The 22308-nt window shown below is 29.8% G+C and overlaps 1 protein-coding gene across 1 annotated transcript in view; it reads right to left on the reverse strand.

The window, feature by feature from the left end:
* LOC135961172 (lipase 3) overlaps positions 1-22308 on the reverse strand; it is an 81016-nt gene that overhangs the window by 44436 nt on the left and 14272 nt on the right. Inside the window, exon 2 of the mRNA XM_065512667.1 lies at positions 20680-20838. Within this exon, the coding sequence (XP_065368739.1) occupies positions 20680-20838 (159 nt within the window). The remainder of the gene's footprint in view (positions 1-20679; positions 20839-22308) is intronic.

Below are 22308 nucleotides of genomic sequence, written 5' to 3' on the forward strand. Positions count from 1 at the left end.
TTGCTACCTCAACTGCTACTTCTTCTACTACCTCAACTGCTACTTCTATTACTACTAAATTTTAAAAGTAGCAGAATTAATAAAAAACTTATGACTGCTACATCAAAACTTTTTCTTTTTTAAGGTAGCAATAGAAAATAAATTACTCTGCTACTTTTAAATTTTTCTTTTATTAGTACTACTACAACTACTGCTACCAAAATGTGAAGGTAGCAATAGTAGTAGTAATTATTGACTCCGAGTTTTTATTAATTTTTTAACTAGACTACTTGTGTTTTTTCGTTGCTACTGCTACTTGTAGTCTAGTTTTTTAAACACTGGTTTTAACGTCTGGTTTAAAGTTGTATAATGCCTCTCAAACAGCAGAACCTCTCAAACTTTAACATGTCTGTGGGTATTATTAACATTGCTGTGGAACACACAACATTGAATAAAAGCTTTGAGTTAAGCATTGTTTGTAAGTATGGCAACACTAAAAGATTAATTATTAACATCGAAAACTCTAGAATTCGAATATTTTAGTTTGAAGATCATTGTAGAAATAAAGCTTTCTAGATGGTAATGCATCGTATATATGTAAATTGGCCGTGAGAACACTAAACGAGTGAGTCTAATTTGAAACATCGTTAAGTAAAGACATCAACTGCATTACCAGTGTATACTTGTACATTATAAAGTGTGTGTATTTCTCCGATTTTATAAACGTGGATAAAAACATTAATTTAAACTGTTGCTGTTGTATAATTTAAATAAATAAAGAGTTGTTACAAATTTTAAACTACTAAACTGCTTTTATTTGCAATCATAAGTCTCCGGGTTATTTAAAGGAAATAAACCAACGTTTTGAAAAGGTAAAAACGTAACAATATGTAGATTTTCATTCAAAAACATTTATAAATATATTATCGACTGCTTTTTTACGGTGGGTCAAAGTTAATTTAATAATTTTTAATAATTTTTGATCGAAGGGATCATTATAATAAATGAAAAAAATGTTATTAGTTATTGTCTGAGAGAATTCTTATTGTCAGAGTTATATTGTAGAATTTTATTGGGATAATTTTTGTGGAAGATCTTATCCCTCCTGTTCCTCTCTGTAGGTGTCAATTTGACATTTTTTTCGAGAAAATAAAAAAAAGTCCTTTGAAAACAGACATTTAAGGATTAAAATATTCTACGGAATTTTTTTCCGGAAAATTTCAGTGGGGGTCACCAAAGATGCCGCTTTCAGAATTATAGGGTAGCTATTCTATTTCAAAAATGCTGTATTAAATAATATATATGGGGCATTTCACGTCAAGTGAACCAACTTTTGAAATCGATGTCTTCCGATCGCGATGAAATTTGCACCAATGTTAGTTCTATTGGATAGTAATTCGGACACCATTTTTCAACAAGATCGGTCAAGAACTCTCTGAGTTATAGGAGGTCAAAATTTGACATTTTGGCCAAACAGGTGTTTTTTTTTTATCCATATAACTTATTACCTATTGTTCTTAGCAAAATGTGTCCCAAATAGTTTAGATAGCTATTTATGCAATCTTTCGAAAAAAAAATTAAAAAAATTTAATAAAATATTTTTGATTTTTTTTTTTTAAATCAAAAATATTTTTGACTTTTTTTTCAAAATGGGCCCTTTTTATTTATTTTTTTTATTTTTTTTAAGAAAGCTTATGTCTTTTCCTAAGCGACCTATATGGTCGCTTAGTGGGATGCGAGTGGGATATCTATCAAAAAAAATATTTTGTAACTCAAGATTTAAAATTTTTGAATTTTTTTGCAAAATCAAAAACTTTGTTGACTTTTTGTAAAAAAATGGACCCATTTTTTAATTTTTTTTTTTGCTCAGAAGAAAGCTTATGTGTTTTCCTTTAACACCCTTTTTGTCGCTTAGTGGGATGCGAGTGGGATATCTATAAAAAAAATGTTTTGTAACTCAAGACATACAATTTTTTCCTTTTTTTTGAAATTTATATATAAATTAATGGATTCAAACTTACTTTTTTATTTTGCTATCTTAGGAATAAAAACGAATAAATTTTTAGTTGATATTTAGTGGAAACAAATTTTTAATAAATAAATATTTTGTTCGACCGAAAAAATGTCCTTAATTAATATTTTTATTCTTTTGTATTAACTTGTTTTCTGTACCAAAACTATTTAAAGATAGTTTTGGTTATGATAACCGAATTTATTGTCAATCAAATGATTCTAAATGACCGAATTGTTCGTTGTGGCTGAAAAATTTTAATTATGTCAACTGATTTTCAAATTACGATCAAAAAGTCTATGCTTATAATCGAATTATTCTATTGGCAACAAATCACTTGGAATCTGTTTTATCTTGGCAGAAATAATAATGCACGGTTAAGAGGAAACCTTATAGAAATTCAACATGTTTTATTAAAATGTCGAAATTCACTATTAAATTTTTTGATTTAAGTCAGCTGTTTTTAATGATAAATTATTAAATTTTACTTTCAATTTAAAACATAAATTTAAAATTTTATTTAAATAAAATATGTATTTAAATTTGCTTATATTAAACACAAGTTTTTTTTACTGATTTTCGTTGCTGTTGCTCTTGTTATTATTTAAATTTAAATTTATGCATACAAAAAGTTTTATTTCTACATTTTCACTAATAAACATCTTGTTGTTTGTTGCCAGTATAAGCAACACAACACAACAGAACATAATTTTTGTAGCAATAATTTCATGTACTTTTGTTGGTTGTATATACGAGTATTTTGTTCTTCTATAATTTTTTTGGGTTTATTTATTTAAAAAAAAAAACAACAAGAAACTTTATTACATGCTTTTTATACTAAATTTCATAAAACATACTATCACATCACATACCTCTACATGCCAGCATGCAAATCTACACTAACAGGGCACTCACTCAGTCAAACATACATACAAAAGTAACGGGGTTCATATTTAACAATATTTGGATTTTTTAAAATTTGTTAAAAAAAATTGGATAACGTTTATTTAAATTTTCTAGTTTTGGGTCAAAGTAGAAAAAGTTTTAAGAAATTTGTGACCAATTCAAAGGGCATCAAAATCGAAAAAATTTTAGAGGCTTTTTAAACCACTTCATTATTTTCTGAAAATGAGCGAATTCACTTAATTGTAAATAAATTCCAAAATAATCCATCGATTTTTATGATCGATATCTCATTTTGTTCCTATTACATGTGGCTTTGCGATGAAGTAATAAATTTAAACAATTTCTGCCGTTTTCGATTTTTCCTGATTTTTTTAAAACAAAAAAATTGGATATTTTTACATAAAAAATGTATTTTTTGCTTCAATTTGTTATTATAACTCCGAAAGTGCTGAGGCGATTAAAACGATATGTATATGTGAAAAGTTGTAAATCGTATGGGGAAAATGATTTCAAAATTGAATCAATCGAAAGAAGAACATTAACTACTCAATTTTATGTAAATCAAACAAAATAGTCAAATTTTTTGATAATGAGCGAATTAACTTAATTGTGAATAAATTCTAAAATAATTAATAGATTTTTATGACCGATACCTCATTTTGTTCCAATTACATGTGGCTTTGCGATAAAGTAATAAATTTAAACAATTTCTGCTGTTTTCGATTTTTCCTGATTTTTTTAAAACAAAAAAATTGGATATTTTTACATAAAAAATATATTTTTTGCTTCAATTTGTTATTATAATTCCGAAACTACTAAGCCGATTAAAAGGCAATATATATGTAAAAATTTGTACATAGTGTGGGGAAAATGATTTCAAAATTCAATCAATCGAAAGAAGAACATTAACTACTTAATTTTATGTATATCAAACAAAAATGTTAAATTTTGTGAAAATGAGCGAATTCACTTAATTCTGAATAAATTCGAAAATAATCAATCGATTTTTATCTCCAATATCTCATTTTGTTGCTATTATATACGGCTTTGCGACAAAGTAATAAACCTAAACCATTTCTTTCGTTTTCGATTTTTCATGATTTTTAAAAAAAAAAATTTGCTATTTTCACATAAAAAATATATTTATACCCTACACCACCATAGTGGGGAGGGTATTATGCGTTTGTGCAGATGTTTGTAACGCCCAAAAATATTAGTCTAACACACACCTTAAAGTATACCGATCGACTTAGAATCACTTTCTGAGTCGATTAAACGATGTCCATCCGTCCGTCTGGTTGGCTGGCTGGCTGGCAGTCCATGTAAACCTTGTGCGCAGAGTACAGGTCGCAATTTTGAAGATATTTCGATCAAATTTGGTACATATTACTTTTTCGACCCAAGAACCAAGCCTATTGAAACTGGCTGAAATCGGTCCATTATTTCACCTAGCCCCCATACAAATGTCCCCTCGAAATTGGTCTTTATCGGTCATAAATGTTTAATTTATCTATGTATCTACACAAATTTCGCTCCAAATAAGTTTTATATATACAAAATTCATGTCACCAAATTTTGTTACGATCGGTCCATAATTAGTCATAGCTCCCATATAGACCCGCTTCCGAAAATCCCTTTAACGTGCATAAATCGCTTAAAAATGTTGGTATACACACAAAATTCAACATAGTTAACTTTAATATAGACATAACCTAATTTCAAGGTGATCGGTCCATAATTGGTCATAGCTCCCATATAAGGCCCACTTCCGAAAATCACGCATGAATATAAATTATTGATATTTTAAAAGAAAAATATTTTTACTCATTTACTTGGTGTAGGGTATTTGTTATTATAACTGCTTCAATTTGTTATTATAACTTCGAAACTACTGTGCCGATTTAAACGCAATATATAAACAGATTAAAAGTTATGTAAATTTGAACTTTTCTAAGTCTACTTCAATAATATCGGACTAACCCTTTTTGAGTTTTCATAAATTATGTGGAAAAACATCTAAAAAAATTCACAATTTAAAAAAAAACAAATTTTTAAAAAATCTATCCATAATTCAAAAATTTTATAATTTTTGTAGTTGATGCATCAAATCTATATAATGGTAAGTGAAGCCTTTTTTTGCTGTTGACCTGTGTTATTAATCATTATTTAGCAATTATTAAAATCAAACATAATTTTTTTAATTTTTTTGGAAATTGAAGTTTTATTATATTTTATTATTATATGGGCCAATCAAATACAAAAACTATGTATTTTTAATTGAATTTTTTTCAAAATATTGTTTTGGTACTTTGACTCAAAATTCGAAACTTCAAATAAAATGTGCAACTAAACTAAACCTTAAGAATTAGCTAAAATTTTCACCAGTTGATTTTTAGATGACATAGAATAAGATCATAGGAGCATCGAAAATCCAAAATACAAAATTGTACCCCCTTAACAAACACGCTCAAACTCATGCTCATATAACAACATAATAATTTGCATTTGAAACTTTTTATCATTGTTATAATAAATACACATATATAGAAATAAAATAAAATAAAAATTACTAAATTAAACACAAGAATCCTTTAAACTCCTCGTATAGCAACAATGTAGTGATAGAGATGGAGAAGCAAAAAAAAAAACAACAAAACTTTTATACAAGAAAACTTTTTAACAACAATTAAAAAGCAGTTGTGCTTCATATATGGGCCACAAAATCCAAGGAATAAACGGATGAACCGAATGTCCTCAGTACTTTTACTTGTCAGATGTCTACATATGGAGACACAACACACAAACACACTCGAATATAAGCCAATACCCAGCAAACAAGAGATAAAACAAGGTGGGCTACCATTATCTAAATGACAGCAATTGTTGTTGTCGCTAAAATACCGTTGTCGATTTAATGGGTCAATAGTCCGTGACTTTTTCAATTTCCCTCCTCTTAAATAAAAGGGCAACACTGATCCTGACAACAGGCAGCTGTCAGTAGACTCTTGTCAAAATTTGAACAAGCTGCATCATTTAGTTTGTGTTTGACAGCCATTGATAGCAGATTACCTAGTGACTTGATAAGAAATTGGAACAAAATAACATCACTCAAATAGAAGTTATGTTTGATAAATACTATAAGAACTCTGCACCATCAATTTAAATGGTAAACAAGTGATTCAGTGAATTTCGTTGGGGACTTACAAGCACGGAAGATGCCGAACGTTCTGGACGCCCAGTTGAAACAAATTCAAAAATTCACGATATGGATTTAGCCGATCGGGGATTGAAAGAGCGAGCGATTGTGGAAGCCTAGGCATCTCACTTGTCTTAGTGGTTTAAATTTTGGATGATTACTTAGGTATGAGAAAGCTTTCGCAAGATGGCTGCCGTGTTTGCTCACAATCGGGTGTACAAAAGGCTACACACATGTGCAGTTTCCATGCCAAAAATCCATGAATTGGGCTACTTCCCTCTTATTCTCCGGATTTAGCCCCGACAAACTAATTCTTGTTTCCAAACCAGAAGAAATATCTCGGCTGAAAGAGATTTAACTCCAACGATGAAATCATCTCACAAAAAATACCTATTTTGATGACCTCGACATATCTAAGTATTTGGAAGGGTATGTCGAGGTCAATACGAATTGAAGCCGAGAGACCTTGAACGAGGATTTTGCATGTCCGAAATGATGCTTGAATGCTATAAAAGAAAATAAGTTTTGCACCGAATCATTACTTGCGATAAAAAAAGGATCCATTACAATAACCTGATCGTAAGAGATCGTATGAGAAGCCCAGCCAACCAGCCGAATCGACACCGATGCCAAATATTCATGGCGCTAATGTAATGCTCTATATTTGGTGGGACCAAAAGGTTGATATCTATTATGAGCTGCTGAAAACTGACCAGACCATCACAGGGAACGCAATTGATTCGTTTGAAGCTAGCATTGGCCGAAAAATACCCAGAATATGCGTAATATTCCATCATGACAACTCTCGGTCACATGTTGCAAAATCTGTTAAAAAGTATATAGAATGAAGTGGGAAGTTGAGCAGTTCATTTGGATCGCAATCTATATACTGTCAGACAGATGGGAAAAGTGAATAGCTAAAAATGGCCAATACTTTGAATAAATTTATTTTGTACAAATGTTCAAAATAAAAGATAAAAATGGAAAAAATACCGAATTTTTAAGTCATACAAACAATATAAATATGGGGGATTTCACGTCAAGTGAACCAACTTTTAAAATCGATGTCTTCCGATCGGGATGCAATTTACACTAAGGTTAGACCTATTGGATAGTAATTCAGACACAATTTTTCAACAAGATTGGTCCAGAACTCTCTGAGTTAGAGGGGGTAAAAATTTGACATTTTGGCCAAACATGTGATTTTTCTCATCCTCATCATAACTTATTACCTATTGTTCTTAGCAGAATGTGTTCCAAATAGTTTAGATAGCTATTTCTTCAATCTTTCGAAAAAAAAATATTTAAAAAAAAAAATAAAAAAATTTTAATATTTTTTTTCCGAAATGAAAAACTTTAACTTTTTTTCAAAATGGGCCCTTTTTTTCTTAAAATAAAGCTTAGATATTTCCCTTGAAGACCTATTTGGTCGCTTAGTGCGATGCGACTTTGATATCTATCAAAAAAAATGTTTTGTAACTCAAAACATGCAATTTTTGACTATTTTTGCAAAATCAAAAACTTTGTTGATTTTTTTTTTCAAAATGGACCCTTTTTAATTTTTTTTTTTGCTCAAAAGAAAGCTTGGATATTTTCCTTTCAGACCTAATTGGTGGCTTAGTGGGATGCGAGTGGGATATCTTTCAAAATAAATTTTTTGTAACTCAAAACATGCAGTTATATATATATATATAAATTTGGTACTTTTTGGAAATTCGAACCCTTAAGGGATAAAAATATTATTTATTTTTTAAAAAAATTTTAATAACATTTTAAATATTGGTTCCTCCAGTCATACAAAAATTAACTAACAGATTGTTATTTGGAACTCGAGTGCGAATGGTTAGATTGTCTGTGTCCTAAAAAAAATATTTTATTTTATTTATTTTAATATTTCAAACTAGAAGAAAGTACCATTAGCACTTTTTCTCCTAGTGGTTTTTATAGTGTTACTTATCGATTACAATGAATCAATAAACATGAACTTGTGAACTTATTATCCTGAATGTGTGAGAATTCACAAAGGTCACTCACTGGTACCTTTTAAATTTCAATTATGAGGAATTGAGAAATATGAAATGTGATGAATAGGATTATAAGTAGAGTAAAGGCAATTTTTGAATCTTCAATAATTATGAATCTGGAAAAGTGGAATTAGATTCTTATGAAACTAAGTAATATTACAAAAGGGAATAGTAGTACTTTTTTAATGCTGTATATTAACAAACTCGTCCTTTTTCTATTTGGATCACTATTTTGCGACTTTCATCCAAAAAATCGATTTTTGGATCAAAATAGAGTGATCTCAGATTTTCATAATTTTTCCATTTGGGGCACTTGTACCGACTTATAGCCAGTTTTATGTTTCAGTTTACTTTAATACGATTGGGCGGCGAAATTTTCATGAACGCTTTTAATATTTACCTTGTTTATGCTAAGCAGCTATTAAATAGTAATTTCGGTAGTAAAAGCACCCTAGTAATGCTTTTTAAAATTCCCCAATTAAACACCTTGATAGTAGTTTAGCGATTGGCTAATGGTGGCATTTTAAACATTCGTTAACCTGGAACTAGTTTGAAGCTAATGCAAGAGATCTTAAAAATTAGATTTGAACTCAATTTGTATATCATCTTGAGTTTTCTTTTTCCATAACCACTCGTTTATGTTTAGTGGGTATTTTCTTCTAAATAAATGCATAGATATTATATCTATGTGTACATTTTGCACGTGTGTGTGTTTTGTTTGTGAAAGTATTTTATAACAATATGCCCTCGGGCAGGTCAATATATAGATAGAAATACAAATGCACAGATACAGTTGTACTCTCCCTCAACATTTGCCAAACAATAACAATGCAACTACTTACATATGTAGGGGTAACAACAATGTTTTATTTTTTTATATATAGGTTGCACTAAATAGATCATGACATAGAAATGGGAACTACATAAATACATATATGCAAATTTTTGTTTAGGAAATTATTTATAACAATATACAAATTTTGTTATACACTACAACAAGAGTTAGAGTAGTCTCTTCGGCAGCAAATTATCCAGTAAAAATTTTAAAATTTTTTGAAAGTACTTAAGGAAAAGAGCACGTACTTTGGAAAGTTCTTAAGTGCTGTGAAAAAAAGCTTATTTTTTGAATATAACATTGCAACTCTTCAAACGTGTTAAATTTGCTGAAATTAATTCAAATTCCAAAAATTTTTCATCATCTGCTTCATTTTCAGGAGCCTGTCATGTCATGTCTATTTAAAGCAGAACGTTACCAAGAAGGACAGATATCTGGTATGTACTCAATAAAATAGATTGGAATGGAACATTCGAACTATTTTCAAGTTTTTGGCATTAGTTAAGAAGTGGGATAATAGCACAAGATTCTGTCACGACTATTGCAATCTGAACGATACACAATGGGGGGAACTGAAAAAAAGTGGAAATAAATCTGTAACTTCTAAACCGATTTTAATAAAATTTCCCATGGATATAGAGGTATAGTAGATTATATATATATAAAAATCTTTCAAATTGGATCGCAAACAAAAATTTGGCATCATTTTTAATTTTTGATATACCCGAGGTGGCCCACTTTGGGGCATTGTGGCTCTGGTCCCCTTGGTGTTACAAGCCCAAATTCAAAACCTAAACATACCAACACCTCCTCTATAGCCATGGCAAATTTTATAAAAAAATCAGGCTATTCGTTTAAAAGTTACAGATTTATTTCCACTTTTTTTTAGTTTCCCCACTGTGCGACGCAAGTTGGGTTCAAATGGTATAAAAGTGGCGATTAATTGAAATTTAGAAATAAAGTTTTTGTAATAAATTTTGGTATAGAATAAAAGTAGATAAAATTCTACATCACTAGCTGTAAAAATAAATTAACTAAGTTGTTTACTTTCTTTTCAGTGAGCGGTCAAAGTTAGCAAATTATAGCTGTTTTTAAAAAAAGTGAAAAAATAGGATATTTTTACAATTCAAGCGATTATTGTTAGTGTTAAATCTACTAAAAGTAAATCTTTTATAATGGAACCTTCAACATCAGGTATTTAAGTATATGATAATTTTTTTTTTTATAAAAATTATGTGTATATATTTTTAATCATTTTTTTAAAAAAGGCCCAAAATTGGGATAATTTCGCATTTAATGGGCCACAAGTATTAAGGTAGTATTTTATTTTCATTTTTGTGTAAAAACTCTGGTTGTCATTTATTTAACAAGACCAGTAAATTATAACAACGATAAAGATAATGTTGATGATAATGATGAAGAAGATTATAATAATGATGATGAAGATAATGATTATAATGAAGCTTATGATAATTGGGATATTTGTGGTGAATTTGAGAATGCAGATTAATACAAATATTTTTATATATTTTTTATTAAGAAGGTAAAAGAAACCAAAGATTTTCCCAAAACTTTTAAATTTTTTTATTTTTTCAGATTAATTTTACCATTTACTGAATTTAGTGAAAGAAAAACTGGATAAAAATGTATACTAATATGAATACATATTACCTACATATTAACTTATTCTTTAACTTTATTTTGTTTTCAAAGTTACAGCGAAAATTATATGATTATTCATTACAAAAATTTATAATATTCTCTTTTGTGAATTTTTTGAAAAAAAAATTTTACATTTATAAAATTTTGTGAAAAACAATAATTAAAATTCAAATTAAATTAAAACTAATATAAATACATATAATAAATTTATTGCTTTAATTTCCAATTTTATTCATTAATTTATCGCTTTCCATTCCAAAGTTATAGCATAATTTGTGAGCTAAGGTCTTTTTTTCCAAAAAAAATAATGCGCTAAAAGTGTTTAAAAAGAATTTGTAACCTTTTTTTTCTAAAATGTTGAGCTTTTATAACAATAATTCATCAATAAAAAAATATTATATTTTAAAACTACGGCTTCTATGAATTAATCGCCACTTTGGGTACCATCGTACCCACTGTGCGACGTCACCAAAAACCACACTAGCCGAAACGAAATGGTTCTCCATATAAGACTTGCAAAGAGGTAATTCTCAGACACTAAATGCGATTTTCGAATATGATTACAATCGAAAGACATAAGGCCAATTAGTTTCTGCTGTGTTATGGAATTCATGATTGTACCAAAGCTTCCAGAAACTCATGAAATGAAAACATATGCTATTGCTAGAGAGAAATTTGTGTTAAATAGCGGTGTCTGCTGAAACGGTATAGGAGGTGTATTGTCACAGGTAATCAACCGGGTGTAAAAATTCATATTCGAAAAGTTTCAAAGCATGAGAGCGACTACTGTGTAACGCGATACGAACTCCTGGCAGTAGTTGAGAGAAAAATTACCAAAAGTATTTGTATAGTTAACTGAAAACCGATCATTCTGCCCTCATGTGGTTGGCGCAATTTCCACAACCCGAAAGGATGGCTTGTTTGATTGAACGGCTTGAGAGCTAAAGCGAGAAGTATGGCAATGCGGATGAGCTCTCAGGAATGCCCTGCAGCGTAGAATAGAAATATAGTACAAAAGCCGAAGGAGAGAAAACTATGGCGACTTAAGAAGAAGACAGTAGGCCTACCCGCAATCATATATTCGCTGAAAGTTCTCTAATGAAATCATATTATACCCTAAGGATAGGCATCAGTTGGCCGCCCTCTAAAATAAACGAAGTAATGAAGGAGTTCCAGTGGTCGCCAGAGTGACAAAAATCATAGAAATGTTAAAACAACGTTTATATAGGATCGACTGTCAACAAGCCATAGACGGATAGCAAATTGTTCGCTACACAGCCAAACTCCGAGTAAGAAGAAGTCTTAGAAGCTAGAAATGTTGTATTTGTGAACAATTTAGTCTGACGCTACACAGTGCGGCAAAATTAAAATTTTTGGAAATACATCGGCTGGTCTAACCGGGATAAAATTTGTTGTGGGCGTAGCCAAGGAGTATTCGAGTTTAAGTTATTAAAATCGGTACCACAAATACTACAGGGGCGGTACTATGGGGGCTCAAAGTAGGGTACCTTCGACATGAAAAATTTTTAAACACGTGCCATTTTTTTTTTGTTTCCCATCCTATTTAAAAGATTTGTAAGAAAAAACATGCTTGCTTGAGCTATTTATCTGTTATAATTTCCGAGTTATAGGCATTTAAAAATTTAAATTTTAAAATTTTGCCATACCTTGGTCTGCTTTTTTAAAAATATAGGTCGTAATATTGGACCGAAAGGGCTCTAATTTTTTTTGTTAGTTAGACAAGTAAATTACCAATAATATACAAAAGATTTCAGAGCAATATTAATTATGGATCCAAAAATAATCGATTTTCAATTTAAAAATTCAAAAAATAGTAGATATTTGCTGTTTTTTTGGGTGACTTAACTCTTTTTTTATTAAAAAAAAAACTTTAAGAACATATGAGAATTTTATGTTTTTCTGTAAGGTATTTTTATGGAAAACATTCTGATATAAAAAACATGTTCTGTTTTTCGAATATGTCGCCCCTATGCTCTTCGGAATTTAATCAATTTTTTATACAAATTTCAATTTTGGGCCACATGGTCTAAAATCCCAAAGCTGGGATCAGAAAATGGAATGCAGCTTTAGAAACCTTAATGTGTTCCCTATTTATCCCCAAAGTATTTTCCAGCTCCGAAGGAAATGTGGAGCCTATGAGCAAAATTGTAAAAAATTGCATTTTTTGGGATTTTCGCACCAATTTTTAGGAATTGCGGGATTCCCTTTGACCTTTTGACAAGTTTTTTTTACACTTTGTTATTTAGAATAATAAATTTAAAAAACGTTGAAAATTTAAATTAATTTTTAATTTAATTTTTATTGAGTTTCTAAAACTAAAATTTGTATTAAAATTTTAATAGTATTGGAAATATTAGTACAATTTGATCCACATTTAATCCGAACTATTTTTTTTTGTTTAGATAAATTAATTTTTAGTCTTATATAGAAAAAATTTCAAGTCATCAATATCTCAATTAGAATCAAAAATATGCCACTTTAAAACTCCGTCCTTAAAAAATATTGCACTTGATTTTGATACGGAAGACATAGATCGCCTAGGCCTGCCCAAAAAGTTTGAAGACCAAGAATTGGAGGCATTACTCCATGAAAATTGTTGTAAAATTCAATAAGAGCTTGCTTAATCATTGGGAACTACTGAATCAGCAATTTTAAAACGTTTGTGAGCAGTTTAGAATTTTTTTAAATTTTTTTGGAAAAATTTCTACTTTTAACGAAAACTCGAAACTTCAAATAAAATGTATAACCTCTAAACGTTATCCGAGTTTGCTAAACTTTTCAGCATTTGATGTTTATAAAGATCCCTTAGCGCCAAATTATCGTAAACGACATTTTCTAATTTTTTTTTATTGCAAAAATTAAAATTTTATGTACCGACTGATGCTGTAGCGTTCTCAGAATATCAAAATTGTTAATAACTTCAAAATTACAGGCGGTAAGATTTTATCGTAAGCCAATGTTTATATTTTACAGTAAACGAATTTTATCGTAAGCGACACATAGTGGTATAGATATATGTATGTGTCAAATAGAAAAAGAACTGTTTAAAAATAATGCCTAAGTCCAAAGTTATATACATTTGAATTTAAAAAATTTTAAAAAGCCGATTTTTCGCTAATTTTTTGGGAAAAAAGAACTGTTTTTCTTTTTAAGTTATCACAAAAAATTTCTAAGAGGATGTATAAGGAATTTATACTTTCTGAAAGCTAAGTTTTCACAAAATATTTTAAATGAAAAAAAAAATAAAATTGTTGTTACCGAAGGGACCAGGTCCAATCAAAAAACACCTATTTTTTTTTTAAATTAAACGTTAGGGCAAAAATTCTCAAATCGCATATTCGATATCAAAATATAGTAAACGATTTTAGGTGGCCCAATATGCTTTTAATTATTTTGTAAAGGGTTCCGATAACTCCGACCCTGGTATGGATATTATAGCCAAAAAACTAAAAATTTCCATTTTTGGGATTTTTCAACACTTTTTTGGGAATTGTGGGATTGCTGATAATAAATTTCAATTTCCATTTTGAATAGAAAATCTTACATATCTGTGAAATTTCATTAAAAACTATTCATAAATAACAATTTTATTTCAATTCGAAAAATTTGTATCTATGCAAAAATTCAATAAAAAACATTTTTTGTCATATTTTTCAATAAAGTATTCCATAAATTTTTAATTGTCAATAGTTATACATATTTTTGAAAAATAGACAAATAGCTTGAACGAAATTATATTATTTCGCATCATAACATTTTTAATTCAATGTATAAATTTCAAAATAATCGAAAAAACCTTCTCCTGTAAAATTTGTGTTTTGTCGCTTACGATTTTTTAGATCTTTTGTATTATAAAATCACATATCACGTTCCATATTTGAGTAGGGTGCACACAGAAATAGTTAGCAACAAAACAGCACAACATTCAAATTAACTCGGCCGTAAAATAAGGGAATACAATGAAAGAAATTGTTACAAAACTGCAATATAACCAGTTACCAATGCATCTATATGAAATTCTATTTTGAAAGAGGGTTCTAAACATGATAACAAAACAAAATATGATAGAAATACGAATTTTCTTACTAAAATAAGGACAAAAAAACAAAAACGATGAAATAAAAACAGACATATTTTTGCATTTCCGGTATAAAAGTTGTTGTCCGCTAGCAAAAAAAAAAAGCAACAAGAGAAAAAAAATTAAAAAAAAAAACAATAAAATAACCTGAGGTTTCATACTACATGGGAACTTTTTTTGTTTGCAGTATGTCCCTGTTGTTAAAGTAATGATGGAAAGCTGAACATTTTAGACGATTATATTGTAAACAATTTTGTTAAAAGGATTCACAACACAACTAACAACAACTGCAACTAAATTTAGTACACAAAACATGAAGAGCAATAGAAATTGTTTAACTTTATCACAGATAAATGACTGAATGAATGAATAAATAAAGAAGCAGCGACTGAACTGCTGCTCCTCACAAGTATAGTATTTGACTTGAGTCTGGCAGGGGTAAAAAATCAAAGAAAATATTTCATTTTTATTTAGAAAAAATTCATAGAAAATGTTAAAAATAAAATAAACATTTTAAACAAATAGACGGCTCAAAGATTCTCAAACACACAACAAATGACCCACAAATATGTAAATGGTTTTGGTTAATAGACGTATCAGACGAAATGGCCTTTAAAGAATTACTAATTATGGCAACATCAAAGCGTATTCTCTTCAGTTTTTTAATTAGTTATTCAATGTCAAATGTCTTGTTTAAAATTAGCAAGTTAAGCAAAAAATAGAATTTAAAAAAAACAGGTAAGATTAGTTATTACATTAGTATTAAATTGCCGTTTATTTATTATTTTAATTTATATTTTAAGAATTCCTTAAGAAAGGTAGACTATAACTATTGAATGTCGATAAATATTTAAATTAGTTGTTTGTCTAAACAATATTTTAGTAATCAATGGTATTAAATATTAAAAATAGTTTATGACTTCCTAGTGGTGTCAAAATAGCTGTCAATTTTAAACTCATCTTATTAGATTTTATATAGACAAACTTAACATACTTTAGACTACTACATACATATGAGTTTTAAAAGTTGGCCAGAAATAAATATAACGAAAGAATCATGTGATCTTCAACTGGTATGATTTATCTTATAACGGAATCCAATTCTCCCCATCTGCTATTTATAAATTCTTTGTGGTCATAGTCAATTATTGTTTTATATTTTGCCCAATAGTTTTGTACGTAAAAGGATAATTATAAAATTTTTAGTAAAATCAGTGGTAAATTTTAACATATCCGAGGTGTCCTACTTTGGGGCCTCGACAGAAGGACATATTTATCAGACATTTTTGGTATTACAAACTAGATAAAACAGTAGTCTATAAGTTGCGCGAATCGATGACTGATTTTCAAAGTATATATGATAATTTAGTAAATTTTGATAATCATGTTGATTTGCCAGAGTATACTAATCATAAATAGCAAAAAGTGACCGAATTATGACAGTTAACTCTTTCGTAAGTTCTATCAGGCTTAAAAACACCATTTATAAAATGCAGAACAAAGTCAAATTTGTTCCTATCGATCGGATTACCAGGAAAGGTTTAACTTTTATTAGAATGTTCAGTTTAATTTAAATTCAATAAATTCGGCCTTGTCTCAAAGAAGAGGCATTTGTTTAATTTATGATTTACGAGGAGCTACTGATTTAATTTTTGAATTAAAAGATTAAAATGCTAATAACAATTTTATACATATTTCAACTTATTTTAACTCCTATTTTGGTCATTAGTCCCACAAAATAGTCAAGACACATCATATCAAGACATAAACTTCTATAGAGTATTTTTGGGAAAAAATATATAGACTTCAGATGAATCAGCCTCTCCTCTTTTCTACTAAAAACTTTGTCTAGAACCACTGATGAACATGTATTTTACGTGGCTGGCGTGAGAGACGATCTAAAGTTCAGCAATCGTACACAATTTTGTAGATCTTCCGAAACTGCGCTAAACTCATTAGTTAGCCATATAGAAAGGTCCCTGAACTTCCTTTATATAGAGAGTTGATTCAACAACATTAAATTTTAATCGGCCATTGATGTGACAACTGGAAATTGATCTTGAAATCATCCGATTTGTCAGAAAACTCTTAAAATAAAGTGGCTGTAGGCGCAACACTAGAATGCACAGTGGTTTAACAAATTTGTTTTTGGAAATAATTCGGTATCTTGGGAACTATTGAAGATATTGTTACCAAATTTCACATGGTTTGAGCTGAGGTGTTGACTTACGTTTGTTCAGCTTCCTAGCGCTAATGGGGGCCAGTACGTAGCCCCTCAGTCAACGTTCCAAAAATACTCTCGGAAGTACTGGAATCTGCGCGAGAATATCAACTAAATATCCACTGATGGATCAAAATTACATTAAAGCGTGGGATATGCTATCTGACCAGTTGAATTTAAAACTGGGCTAACAGATTACGGTATTTTTAGCCGAAATTATTGCTACAAGAGTAGTCGCAGATCAACTTTAGATTTTTTTTTTTCAATTTTAATTTTTTATTTATTGTATCTTCATTCATGAACTAACAACAAGTACTTCAAGTACTTCAAATCTTATATCTAATAATTATAATTTAATTAGTCCAGCCAGTGCCGGACGAAAAATTGTTTATTCATTTAGCTTTTATTAAATTGGCATTCTTCCTTCTATTATTTGGATTAGGTCTGCTGTGTCACTCCTTCTTAACCGAGTGTGGCCACGGTTATTTAATATGTTGCGGGCCAGTGGGTTTGGGTGAATTTCAAGTTTTTTTAAATATTTTTCTGCATTTTTCGTGATCTCAGTTTTTACAAGGGGTACGTTTAGATCTTTGTGTATATTCGCGTTTTTGATATACCAGGGGGCAACTGTGATCATTCTTAAAAACTTGTTTTGGCGTCTTTGGATCTTTTCAACATTTGACGCTTAGGCCGTGCCCCATAGCTGTATGCCATACCACATATAACTTTAGATTCAATACTGATTGCAAAGTGGAGTGTTTAGCTTAAATTAGATTATAAAGGCTTTTGAAAACCAGGTGTACACATCCACTTTACCTTCGAGAATGATATAAATTAAGAGTTATGACAGTGAACATAAGAAAGAAAGATTATATATATCTCATCGAATATCGTCCAAGAATGCCGGTATTTCTAAAGTAGCGCTACATTCATCGGTTATCCTTATATGGGTACCTGGACATGGAAATATTGATGTAAACTGCACTTTCGAATGTTAGCCTTAATTTAAATTGGAATAATTTCAGTCATGACACTCTCTCACGAGTGGTAAACAACCAATTTCACCCAAAATTTATGTCATTGTCAATGAAAGATAAGATAAACAGTCCACTGGCAAGGATACCACTAGAGGACACAACAGCGATAAATCTACCTAGATTCCACTGGTCACTGGTCTCTAGGTGCACATGCTGGTAATATCTTACGAGTTTAGTAGAAGTTGTAATGTTGAGGAAGAAGAGCAAACAACTGGACATCTTCTCTTTCATAGTCAGGCATTTGGGGACTTAAAACGTAGAATGTTAGGTCAACAAATATTTATTGACAAGTGCTGTCTTTTGAAGGGTGATTTAAGTAATAAGTTTCTGTAGTTGAGAATAAAGTAGATTTTTCGACTTTTTTGGGACAATCAATTCGGAAATGAGTCAAGCAATTGATTACCTGGTCTCAAAGAAGACGACTCACCAAAAAAGAAGAATATTAAAAAGACGAATAAGCTGAAAAATATCGGAAAGTCGTCTATTCATAAATAGCAAAAGTCGAAAAGTCGACTTTTGAATATTTTTAAAAAGCTGGAAGTTCCATAAGTTCACTTTTTAAAAATTGAAAAAGTCGACTTTTTGACTTCTGCTATTTATGAAAAGTCGACTTAACGATTTCTTTCAGCCTTTTCTTCTTTTTGTCATGCTTTAGTAATCGATTGCGTTGTCCCAAAAAAGTCGACTCACCTACTAATTAAATCATCATTCGAAACATAGCACTTGTCAATAACTATTCTATGTTTTAAGTACCCAAATAGCTGGCTTTTTCAGCCAACATTCATTCATGTTCTAACAATCGACTCATCAAAACAGTCGAATACTAAAATTTAAAGAAATACTAGAATGCAAAAAAAAATCGGAAAGTCGACTTTTCATAAACAGCAAAAGTCGAAAAGTCGACTAATCAAAAATTTAAATATGTTGGAAGTTGACATTTTAAAAATTTAAAAAGTCGACTTTTTTACTTTAGCTATTTATGAAATGTCGACTTTCCGATTTTTTCAGCATTTTCTTCTTTTTATCATGTTTTAGTATTCGACTTTTTTGGTGAGTCGACTTCTTTGGGACAACGTAATCAATTGTTCGACTTTTTTCTGAATTAATTGTTCGATTTTTTTTAGGAAAAAAGTACTAAAAATAACTATTCTATGTTTTAAGTCCCCAAATACCTGGAATTTTTCAGCAAACATTCAGTTGTTCTAAAAGTCGATTACTAAAATTGATAAAAATACGAAAATGCTGAAAAAAATCGGACTGTTGACTTTTCATAAATAGCAAAAGTCGAAAAGTCGACTATTCAAAAATTTAAAAAAGTTGACGTTTTAAAAATTGAAAAAGTCGACTATTCGACTTTTGCTATTTATGAAAAGTCGACTTTACGATTTTTTCAGATTTTTTTTTCAAGTTTAAGTATTCCACTTTTTTTTGGTGAGTCGACTTCTTTGGGATAACGTAATCAATTGTTGAACATTTTTCTGAATTGATTGTTTGATTTTTTTTTCGGAAAAAAGTCGAACAATCAATTCATTACGTTGTCCCAAAAAAGTCGACTCCCCTACTACTTAAATCACCCTTCGAAAGACAGGTCTTGTAAATAAGTTTGTAAGTTCACAAATATTCTACATTTTAACTCCCCAAATACCTGGCTTTTTTCAGCAAGCATTCATTTGTTCTAACAATCAACTCTACAAAAAAGTCGAATACTAAAATTGATAAAAATACGAAATAGCTAAAGTCGACTATTCAAAAATTTTAAAAAGTTCCAAATGTTGACTTTTTAAAAATTTAAAAAGTCGACTATTCAACTTTTGCTATTTTTAAAAGTCGACTTTCCGATTTTTTCAGCATTTTCGTATTTTAATAAATTTTAGATGAATTGTAAGATAGGTATAAGATATCACAATGGGGTCTATACTTGGACAAGATTGAGCTACGATTCAGGCTACTGCGAGTAGCTATAATGAAGGGATCAGAAATTATTTCTGTTGCATTCAAATTATTTTACCAAACAATATAGAACACTAAATATACTCTAAGCAGCTAAGTAAACTTAGCTGTTTAATACTGCATCCTAATCAGTAATATTTTTCTGCTGGTTTATTTCAATTACACAACATGCAATCATCAAATAATAAGTAAATCTTAAATAAAATATACATAATTTCAGTCATAATTACACCACTACTAATATTTTAATAATAAACATTATATAAGTATTTTTGTATAATTGAAGGATTTCAATATCAAAGTCAAACATACGCTTCAATGTCAATGTCAAAATCCTTGGCTTTGTGTAAATACTATTTACTCGTATTTCCTCATACGTAAAATGCAACATTTAAAAAATAAAAATCACATTTTTTTTACCTTCTCATTGTTGATGCATAAAAAACGCTTAAGCATTCGTTTAAATATTAATAATAAAATCAAAAAGAACTGAAAACTCTTTTTTTTTATTTTATTTTTGTATTTAACCCTGAAGCTTTGAATATGTAAAAAAGTTTCTAACCACAGAAATTTAATGAAAAACTTTTACAGTATTTTTGCACATTTTAAACCATATTTCAAATGCCTGCAGTTAAACAACTTTATACACTCGAATTCATAGAAAATGGGGAAAGAAAAAAGTAGAAATAGAAAAATTGCAAACATCTAGAAATAGAAATGTAAGGTAAATCATGGTTTTAAATATAGTTTTGTACTCACACGATCCATTTGAAAGTCACTAAAACCCACCGATAGAAACGTAAGTAACAGGCAGAGATTTTGAGTGGGTACTCCGTTGCCGCACAACAGATGTCCGCCCAATTGATTTAGAGCTGTAGATGGAAAAAGTTCATGTAATCCCAAGTGATTTAAGAGGGCCTAAAAATACAACAAAAAAAAAAGACATACACAGGATATTAAAATAACAAAAATGGTAAATACTTATGTAGTAAGGAGTGGAGGAAATAAAATAAAATATTCACTCAAACCTCTACAACTTAAAATAATATAACGAAGAGTGAGTTGTGGGAGGGGGTGAGTGAGCTTATAAAAAGAGTATTAACTCGGTTTGGGGGGTACAAGTGAGTATAAAAATAAAAACAAAGGTGTTTTACGTTGGTGAATTGAAATAATAATTGTAACCAGAAAACGGAGCTTAATGGGTGAATGCGGGAAAAAAATATTGTAAATACCAGTCACAGTACTACTCGCCTCGTTTGCAAGAAGGGAGAACAAAATTTGCATTTAAATACTACTCGCCTCGTTTGCAAGAAGGGAGAACAAAATTTGCATTTAAATTTGAAAAATAAAAACCGCCAACTTTATTTAGTGGTTAAGGTTGAAAATACTCTCAAACACTCACACACACAAATCTGCATATGTGTGTAAATACATTTACATGTAAATATTCCCATAGTTAAATGTGGTAGAAAAATGTGAATTGGTAATAATGTGAATCGGTAGGAAATTGCTAAATATTGAAAATTTTCCTAATATCAAGTTAAATTTATAATATGTATTCAAGGTTTTTTCAAAGAAAATCATTAATATTTAAATAGTAAATTAAATGATATGAAACGAATTTGACTTTAAGTTATAATTTAAAGAACTTTTAACAAAATTCCCTAAATATTTGATAACCACTAGAAACCCCTTAAAGTCCATAAATTAACAGAAATATGGTAGTGAGAATTAGAACGGGAGAGTATGAATATAACATCACATTTTGTCCAATAATGCCGGGTATTTCCAGAGTAGATAGCGAGACGTCCATAGGTTACCCTTACATGAGCTCCTGGTCTTGGTGAGATTGATGGAAACTACAGAACTGATGCATTTGTGAATACTATATTGTCATCCCAATCACGAGGGGTAAACAACTAATTGCACACAAACTTTATGTCATTGTCAATGAAAGATGGGAGACCAAAAAAACCTGACATAATATGAAAATGTAGAGGACACGATTTGCTATAAAACTTATATCAATCATTACTGATCATTGGCCTCTAGGTGCACATGCGAACATTTCTTACTCCCATATAGTGTTTTTTGAAGAAGTTGTAACCACGAGGAAGAAGAGAAGACAGTTCATCATCTTCTCTGTAATTGTCCGGCGTTTGGGGACTTATTAAAAAAATAGTTATAGACATGAACTCACATTCTAAGGTTGATTTCATATCAAATGATATAGTATAGATAGTATATCATTTGGAAGCTTCCTTTTTTGGTTACTTCTCGTACTTCTGCATCAAAGATCACAAAGTGCTCTGAACTCAGCGGCAAACTCCTCATAATTCTAAAATTATGGAAGCCTGGAAATGCTGACAATGTTAATATTTTGTGATG

Source organism: Calliphora vicina, chromosome 5 (genome assembly GCF_958450345.1).
Source record: "Calliphora vicina chromosome 5, idCalVici1.1, whole genome shotgun sequence".
NCBI classification, from domain to species: Eukaryota; Metazoa; Arthropoda; class Insecta; order Diptera; family Calliphoridae; genus Calliphora; species Calliphora vicina.